At 47.8% G+C, this 9,293-nt stretch overlaps 1 protein-coding gene across 1 annotated transcript in view; it reads left to right on the top strand.

Annotated features, from left to right (window-relative positions):
• Positions 1 to 9,293, top strand: part of GNG8 (G protein subunit gamma 8) — a 20,443-nt gene that overhangs the window by 5,496 nt on the left and 5,654 nt on the right. The window contains exon 2 of the mRNA XM_044671101.1: positions 6,735 to 6,895. Within this exon, the coding sequence (XP_044527036.1) occupies positions 6,812 to 6,895 (84 nt within the window). The 5' untranslated portion in view covers positions 6,735 to 6,811. The remainder of the gene's footprint in view (positions 1 to 6,734; positions 6,896 to 9,293) is intronic.

Below are 9,293 nucleotides of genomic sequence, written 5' to 3'. Positions count from 1 at the left end.
CGCCACTCCTTCCCCCTCCTGCAGGCACCTTCTACTCCCTCTTGTTCTTTGCCTCCTCCTCCCGCCCAATCTTGGAATTGTTGAGGCTTGGGGGATGCCAGGATTTCTCCCCCCTTCCCCGCCCTTCCAACCCCCAACTACAGCAGGGACTCAGAAACCCCCAGCCTCCAGAAGAGGCAGAAGGACCCCCCCTTCGCCCCCCGCCCTTCTCTGCCCTCCCCGCTTCATAGCCGGCCTGGCGCCGGCTGACTCAGCCCCTATAAATAAACACTGAATTTGGGTGAGCTGGGAACTCTCGCCCCCTTCTCCCGGCATCCCTCCCACCCCTAATTTTAGGACCTGCCCCACAGCGTCCCTCCCCTTTTGCTAGGCCCCTCCCCCAGACGGTCCCACCTCCCATTGTCCCCACCTCTCCAGGGTATCCCACTGATTGGTCGAGGTTCTTCCAGGCCCTCGGGGATCTCCTCCTCCCAAACACCGCTGCCCCAGGGCCCCTCTTTGATTGGTCCCGGCTCCAAGCCCTTGTTTTTCCCCAGGCCCACGTGGATGTGGACCAATTTCCTTCCCTGGGGGGCACCAGTTCATTTGGAAGCCCAGCTCTGCACCTGCCCTGGATCCTGGGGGAATTAACTGGAGGTGGGGCGTGCGGGAAGTGAGACAAAGAGACACTGTGACACCCCGATATGTGTAGCTAGAACCGAAAGGGTCCTCGGTCCAAATTCCCGGGTGGGGAAACTGAGGTCCAGAAGGATTAAAGAGATTTGCCTTTGACTCCAGATCTTTTTGTTCTAAAACCACTGGACTCCACTGGAAACGCAATGGAGGCAGAATCTTTAGAGCTGCTGGGAGCCTCGGTGGCCTTACTTGAGCATGAATCCTTTTTCTTTTCTTTTCTTTTTTTTTAAAATCCTGACCTTCCGCCTTGGAGTCAATACTGTATATTGGGTCCAAAGCAGAAGAGTGATAAGGGCTAGGAAATGGGGGTCAAGTGACTTGCCCAGGGTCACACAACTAGGAAATATCTGGGGTCAGATTTGAACCTTGGACCTCCCATCTCTAGGCCTGGCTCTCAATCCACTGAGCTACCCAGCTGCCCCCTCAGTGTTTTCTCGAAGGAGAACCTCTAGAGAAAGAAGTGCCACTCCCTCCTCAGGCAATGTATTCATCTTCTGAGCTGGGCATTTAATAGGAAGTTTTTTCCCTTACATCAAGTCTCAGTCTGCCTGCCTGTAGCTCCCTCGCTCGGATCCTATTTTCCCCTGTGGGGCCAAGCGGAACAAGGCCCATCCTGCTGCTTCTGAGTGACAATCCTTCACAGAGCCAGGTTTGCTGTGATGTGCTCTCCAGGCCTTCACTTTTCCTGGCTAAGCGTCCTCAGATCCTCTCCTGGCATCATCTCCATGTCCTGATCACTTCCCTCTGGAGGACTTCCAGCTTGTCATAGACACTCAAAGGGAGATAGACGGAGACCCAGAGGCACAGAGAGACGGAGCAAAATAGGAGCAGAGCCAAACACAGGCCTCAGGACAGAAGAAAGGGAGTGTGGGAGGAAGGGAAGCAGACAGGGAAAGCAACACTGAGGGAGAGAAGCCACTGACAGGATGCCCACCCACAGAGGGGGAAGTTAGCCCTCAACACAGAAGCCGTTTCTATTCATTTCTATTCCAACATGTTGCATGCACTGTGCCAGGCACCAGGAATACAAAGACCCAAATTAAACAATGGCTGCCCTCGAAGAGCTAACATTCTACTGAATGATAAGCAGCCCATTGTGGTTCAGTCATGCCCAACTCTGAAACCCCATTTGACATTTTCCAGCAAAGATTCTGGAGTGGCTTGTCATTTCTTTCTCCAGCTCCTTTTACAAATGAGGAAACTGAGGCCAACAGGGTCACACAGTGTCTGAGGCCAGTTCGGAACTCAGGTCTTCCTGATTACAGGCTGAACACTCTGTCCACTGAGTCACACCTACTTGCAATACTTTCAGAGTAGCAACTAGTTGAGATGGAATGGGGGCGGGGGGCTTCCCTTTGGAGGGGGCCCCTGAACTGAGTTTAGAAGGAAAGAAATCATCAAGAGGCAATGGGGGGGGGCAGCTGGGTAGCTCAGTGGATTGAGAGTCAGGCCTAGAGACGGGAGGTCCTGGTTCAAATCTGGCCTCAGACACTTCCTAGCTGTGTGACCCTGGGAAAGTCACTTGCCTACCCTTACCACTCTTCCACCTAGGAGCCAATACACAGAAATTAAGGGTTTTTTAAAAAAAGAGGCAATGGGAAGTGAGGAAAGAGAGCATTCTCTGTCTGGAGGAGGCCTGTATGTGCAATGGAAATGCGATGGGGAATGCATGTTAGGCATTAACCTCTGCTTGCCTCAGTTTCCTCAGTTGCAAGGTAAGGATAATAACACATACCTCATAGGGTTGTTGTCAGGATCAAATGAGTTGTTATTTGTAAAATCACTTAAAATAGGACTTGGCATGTAGTAGGTACTTAAAATAAATGCTTATTCCATTCCCTTCCTCTTTTGCCTCCTCCTCAGAGTAGCTAGCATCTATATAGAATGTTAAGGTTTCCAAATATTTTACAGATATTACCTCAATTTACCCTGAGCCTTAGAATCAGGATACTTTCACTAACCTCATTTATAGATCATGAAAGTGAGGCAGAGATGAAGTGACCTGCCCAGGGTGATACAGGTAGAAAGTGTGGGAGGCAGAATTTGAACTCTAGGTCCAGCACTTCATCCACTGTGCCACCTAGCTGATTCTGTTGCCTTTATCCATTAAGGTGGGACATAGAAATCATGGTGGGAAGAGGAAGGAGCAAACAGTTATTGAGCACCTACTATGTGTCAGGCACTATATTAATTACTCTACTAATGTTCCCACTTGATCCTTATAACAATCCTGAGAGGAAGGTGCTAGAGAGGGAGGAGCTATTATTATCCCCACTTAACAATTGAGGAAACTGAGGCAGACAGTTTAACTGACTTGTCCACAGTGACACAAGTAGAAGGCATGTGAGGTGGAATTTGAACCCAGGCTTGGTGACTCCAGGTCCAGTGCTCTAACCACTGTACCACCCAACTGCCTCCATTATCTCTGTTCCTTACTAAACAACTAGAATATAGTCATGAATGGGATTAAAGTGAAATGACTGAACAAGCTAGCCCCAGCCAGACTAGAAAGGACCTTGAACGACTAGCTCAGGAGTTTGTATTTTATTATACAGTCAATAGGGAGCCACTACAGATTTTTGAGCAGAGAAATGGCATGTTTAGACCTATGATTTAGGGAGATTATGTTTGCATCTACAAATAGATTGGAGAAGAGAAAGTTTGGAATGGGAGGGGCAATTAGGAGGTTGTTAAACAGTCCAGGAAAGGTGAGAGGTGGGGGTTGAAGTGGTTTGGCACAAGGGAGAAAAATGGAACATATACGAGACTTTGGTCAGGTGTCATGGATAGGACTTGTCAACTAATTGGATGGGGGAGGTGAGGGAGAGGAAAGAGTCCAAGAGGACTGAGGGTTACTAATTTGGGTGACTGGGAGAATGGTGGGACCTTAAGCAGAATCAGGGAAGTTTGCTTTTTAAAATTTATTAAATTTTTTTTAATTTTTTAATTTTTTGGGAAGTTTGGAGAAAGGATGGGTTTGGGGGAAGATAATGAGTTCCAAGCTTGAGAAGCCTCCAGAACAACAAAGGGGTGATGGTTAGCAGACAGCTGGTGATGTAGGAGCTCAGGAGAGGGATCAGGGCTGGGGATGTAGTCGGGAGAGGTATCTGCATCATGATAAGACTTGAACCCTTGGGAGCTGGTGAGATCTCCAAGGGATGGAGGACAGAAGGAGAAGAGAAAGGAGCCCTGGGTGGAGACTTCTTTTTCTGAAAAAGGGGAGCTAGGGAGCAGACAGGAGATAGAAAACTGCTGGGGCAAGGCATCTTCAGTCAGAGGGTGGCTCTCTCCAACTGCTTGAGATTTCTCTAGCTCTGCTCCTAACTCATGGTGTGACCTCAGGCTCATCTCCCTCTCTGGGCCTCAGTTTCCACATGTGTAAAATGAGGGGGCAGAACCTCAAGGATCTGAACTCCCTTTTCAGCTTTAGTATTCTAGAGTAGTAAATTCTAAGATTAGGACTCCAAGGCTATGTGGATTGAGCCACCAGTGCTGACTAGCACAAACACAGCCCATGCACCAAGAAGAGGCTGGTGTGGTGCTCAACCCTCTTGTCCTCCCTCTGCCTCCGAGCCATTAAGTTTCCATGGGGCTTTGAGATCTTCAGCCTGGCCACTTAGGGATTCAGCAGGGCTCCTCTTTGCTCCTTTGTCACCCCCGTGTGGCTGTTTCAAGCATCACAGCCTGGGCTCCCGGGGAATCTGGGGTCCTTCCAAGGGAGAGAGAGGCTCAAAACTGGCAGCCCAGAGATGGGGAGGGAGGGAGGGTTTCTTTATCCACTAAAATGACACCATTAGCGGTCTCGGTGTCTTTGGCGTTGACAGAGCCTGTGCGAGTGATATTGTGAGAGGGACTCGAACCCGGGGTGCGTGGCTGGCTGCTGCCTTTAATCGGGTTCCACTAATTGAGTATGGGGCGCGCCAGTGGCTGTGTGCGCTGGTGTGTGCACGGTGGGCACCTGGGACTGTTCACTGGGTCTGTAGCAGTCTCTGTCACCGTATGGGAAACGCTGGCTGGGTGATGGATGGATGGAGGGAGTGAGTGACCGTGCACATCTGCTGATGACTGTGTGTGTGACAGAGATGGTGTGTCCAGGGAGTGTGTGTGTGTGTGTGTGCGTGTGCGCGCACTCGCGCTCGTGTGCACGCTGGAGTGTTCGTGTGTGAGATCAGGCCTTGAAGAGGCCCTAGGGACAGGGAGCAGGGGAGGGTGTGGGGATCTGAGAGAAGGGGGGCAGGGGCGGGGCTGCCCCCAGGGTGCTCTAGCAGCTGCTCCCTCCAGCCTCAGCCTCAGCCATTGAGGCAGAGAAGGAGCAACAGGTAAGAGCCTCTTCTTGCCCTCTTCCCCTTCGTTGGCTTTCTTTCTTTCTCTGCATCTCGGGGTCCCTGTTCAACCAGCTGTGCCTCCATCCCTCTCTCTCTCGTCCATCCTCCCATCCCCATCCCTTTATTTCTCCTCCGTCCCTCATCTCCTCATCTCTCCATCCTCTTGTTTCTCCACCCAGTTGTCCTTCATTATTGCTCTCAGTCCCTCTGTTCCCCATCTTTCTGTGCCCCTCCTTCTGTCCCTCTGTCCTCTCTCAGGAGTGGAAGCTCAAGATCTATGTGGGCTGGGAGCTGGGAATCTGGATGTCTGGGTTCTTCTTTCCCTGGTGCTGGCTAATGAATTAGTGACAATGAACTGGGGGCTGGGGAAGAGTAGGGGGGCCTCCTGGTGAGGAGAAGAGGGGGCAGCTGGTGCTTAGCTCTTAATGAGTCCCCCCTCCCCAGGCCCCCTTCTCCTCTCCCACCAGGACCTTAATTCCCTTTTGCTTTAGAGCTGGTGCTAATTGGCATGGGGAGTCTTCCCCCCTCCTTCCTACCTTCCCCTCCTTGGCCCTGATACTCAACAAGACATGATTATAGTCCATCCCCCACTTGCCTCAGCTCCAGGGAAATGAAGAAATAGACAACCAGGATGGGGAGCAACTGAGATAGAGACCACCCCCATCTGTTCTCCTATCCATGTTCCCAATCCCATGTCCCAATCCTTATTTCTCTTCCTCCCTCTGAACCCATTCCTGTTCTTCATTTCTGTTTCCCCAATTCCTCTGTTCTTTATCACTGTATCTTCAATGATTGCTTTCCTCCATCCTATTGCTTCCTCTGCTCCTTCATCCTTCTGTTCTCTCATCTTCCTGTTTTCTTCCATTCCTGTCTTTTTATCTCTTTCATTCCTCTGTCCTCCAACATCCCTCTGTTTTTCCCATTTCCCTCCGTCCATCCTCACTGAGTTCCATTTTCTTTCATTCTTTTGTTCTTTATCCCTGTCATCCAGTCTCTGTCCCCCTCTCTCCTTCCTCCTTAACCCCCTGCACTCTATCTCTCGCCACCCTTCTGCTCCATGCATGTTTTCTTGCCTCCCTGACTCTCATCTTTAGATTCCCCATTTCTTGTCTTCACCCCCATCTCTTCCCTATCCCACCCTGTTATCTCATTATTATCTTCCAATTCTGTCTGCCCACCCTTCTTCCCCCCATTCCTGTTTCTCATTCGAATATTCCATCCTTCAGTCCTTCATCCTTGTTTTTCAAGCCTCCATCCCTCCATCCTTCTGTCTAGCTATGCTTCTTTTCTCGTCACTCCTATTTCCCTCTATCTGTTTCCCACTCTGGTCTCTCTACATCCCTTTCTTCCTCATCCCCGTCTTTTGACCTGTACTCTGCAACTTTCTGCCCCTTGATCTACTCCCATCACTCCCATTTCCCTCACCCATCCCTCATCCCTGTTTTCTCCATTCCTGTTCCTTTGACCCTGTGTCTCATCCTTCCATCCCACTGTCTATTTTCTTTAATCCCTGACCTCCATTCCCTTTTCCATTCTTGTATTCCTGACCCTTTACTTCTATGCCTTATTCCTATGACTCCTCATGATTACTTTCTTCCATTTTTATCTCTTCTCTCTGTTCCTCATTCCTATTTCTCTCTATCCCTGTTCCCTTTATCTCTATCCTTCATCCCTCTGTCCTCCATTCCAATTTCCCTCCATTCCCCTCACCCCCCTCCTTCCAACTCCTCCCAGCCCCTCTGTTCCCTATCCCTTTGTCCCAGCGTCTCTAGGGCATCTGTAGGAGCATTAACCCCTTCCTCACCACAACAATGTCCAACAACATGGCCAAGATTGCTGAGGCCCGAAAGACAGTGGAGCAGCTGAAGTTGGAGGTCAACATTGAACGCATGAAGGTATGCACAACTCAGGAATTGGGGATCTGGGAATGGAGGTTAGGTAAATTAGGGACAAAGGGATCCTCTCTTCAGACCTGGGACCTCTATTGTCCGGTGGAACCAGAGAGAAGAGAAGGAAAAATATCTGGTGTTTCCTGTAGTAAATAGAATATTGGCAGGTCACTTACCTCTTAGAGTCCCTTTCCTCATCTGGAAATGGAGTTGATTAACAATATGTGTGCTGTCTGCCTTGCAGTGTTGCAGAGAAAAAGTGCTTTGTAAGTCTGAAAGCATTCTGTGAGCTACCTTATTCTAGTGAAAAATATGGCATGAAGTGAGCTAGATGAAAGTATAATTGGATCCATTCTAATGGCCTGGGAAACATTGAAAGAGGTCTCTAGTGGAGTGCCCTAGGGATCTGTAATTGGCCTTATAATGTTGAACATTTTTTTATTAATGAGTTGGATAAAGGGAAAGGTGGCATTTTGTGAAATTTTGAAACAATACAAAGTTAGGAAGAAAAGCTGACCCGGGATGAAGGAATCGGGATTCTTAAAGATCTTGCCAGGCTAGAACTCTGGGTTGAATCTAATAAGATAGGCAGCCAGGTCCCGATGACTGAGAATAACAATATCCCAAGGGACTGAATATGTTTGAATTCACACTTTTTGAAAATATTATTATGTAACATATTACAACTGGTTTCAGCCCAATGGAAATATGCATTGCAAATCTAAATGAACCACTTCAGGGGATTCATTATTAACACTAGCTCTAATTCAATAAGGACAAAAGTAAAGTTTTATACTTAGGTTCAAGAAATCAGTTTCACTAGCATAAAATGGCTAGACAGTTTGTCTAAAAAAGAAATCTGGGGCCATTAGTGCAGTGTAAACTCAGTAGGAACCAATGGTATGCTATGGCAGCAAAAAAAGGAGGAGGAGAAAAAGGAGGAGGAGGAGGAGAAGGAGAATCAGAAAGAAGAGACAAACAGATGGAAAGAAAGGAAGGAAGGAAGGGAAAAAGGAAGAAAGGAAGGAAGAAAGGAAGAAAGAAAGAAAGAAAATAATATAATCAGGAGTTACATTAAGAAAAACATAACTTGGGGGTGTAGGAAAATATAAGTAATGGGGTCACCAGGGATATTAAAATTTAACTCAGGGGTTTGTGGGAACACACTCTGGGATGTAAGAGAGACTAAAACTGAACACTGAAGTCTTGTACAGCTACACCACTCCCAACTGAAAAAATAACAGCCAACTGTCACTCTGGCCAGAGGCCTTGAATTAACTGACAAGGTAACAAGGTGAAATTGGGTTTTAGTTAGAAACAACTAAAAGGAGGGATAGGAATGACTACTCTAAAATCTTAACACCTAATAACAAAACCCAAAGGGACAGGGAAGGACTTATTCAACTACACTAATCTAAGCTATCTAACTAACAGGGCCCAAGGAGCTATACTAGAGTCTTTGAGTTTCTGCCTCACACCTGGAACCTGCCAGGCTTGAGTGCAGCTAGGGTTTGTGGCTTTGGGATTCTCACTGCAATCCACTGATGATCTCTGGATGCCAGGAGCTACAGTTGTCTCAGGAACCAAGCAGTAAGGGGTTTGCTTGGAGCACTGTCCGCCAGAACTCCAATTTCACCTCTTCTCTTGGCTTTGTAGATCTTGTCCTTTTTAGATGCCACACCACACAGGATCCAGGGGAAAACAGGAAATAGGGTGTCCTTTGCTCTGAGGTCTCCCAGGCTGGCAACAGTTTTTGCCTACCACTAATGGAGTCCACACACAGAACACAGATAGACTTCCTCCTCCTTCATTCCAACCTGGAATTCCCAGCTCCAGCTCCTTCCTGCTAGGTACTTCCTAATCAATATATAATCAATACCTAATAACTAGCTAATCTAATCTTACCCATAACAGGGGCAACTGGGTAGTTCAGTGGATTGAGAGCCAGGACTAGAGACAGGAGGTCCTAGGTTCAAATCTGACCTCAGATATTTCCTAGCTGTGTGACCCTGGGCAAGTCCCTTAACCCCCATTGCCTAGCCCTTACCACTCTTCTGCCTTGGAGTGAATACATAGTAAGGGTTTAAATAAAAAACAAAAAAACTTAACTTTTGAGGATAAAGGGGCAATTCACTCCATATAGAGACAATGTGGTATAATGGTTAGAAAACTGACCTCAGAGCTATAATCATAAGGGCATAGATTTGAGACCTGCATAGAATGGTATGTTAGTAGTCACTGAATCCAACTTTCTTTCATTCTTTCTTCCTTTCTTTTTTCCTTTTTTCCTTCCTTCCTTCCTTCCTTGCTCTTTCTTTCTTTCTTTCTTTCTTTCTTTCTTTCTTTCTTTCTTTCTTTCTTTCTTTCTTTTTCTTCCTTCCTTCCTTCCTTCCTTCCTTCCTTC

Source organism: Gracilinanus agilis, chromosome 3 (genome assembly GCF_016433145.1).
Source record: "Gracilinanus agilis isolate LMUSP501 chromosome 3, AgileGrace, whole genome shotgun sequence".
In the NCBI taxonomy this organism is placed as follows: domain Eukaryota; kingdom Metazoa; phylum Chordata; class Mammalia; order Didelphimorphia; family Didelphidae; genus Gracilinanus; species Gracilinanus agilis.
The sequence above is the reverse complement of the archived record's forward strand: the minus strand, read 5'-3'. Positions and strand labels throughout refer to the sequence as shown.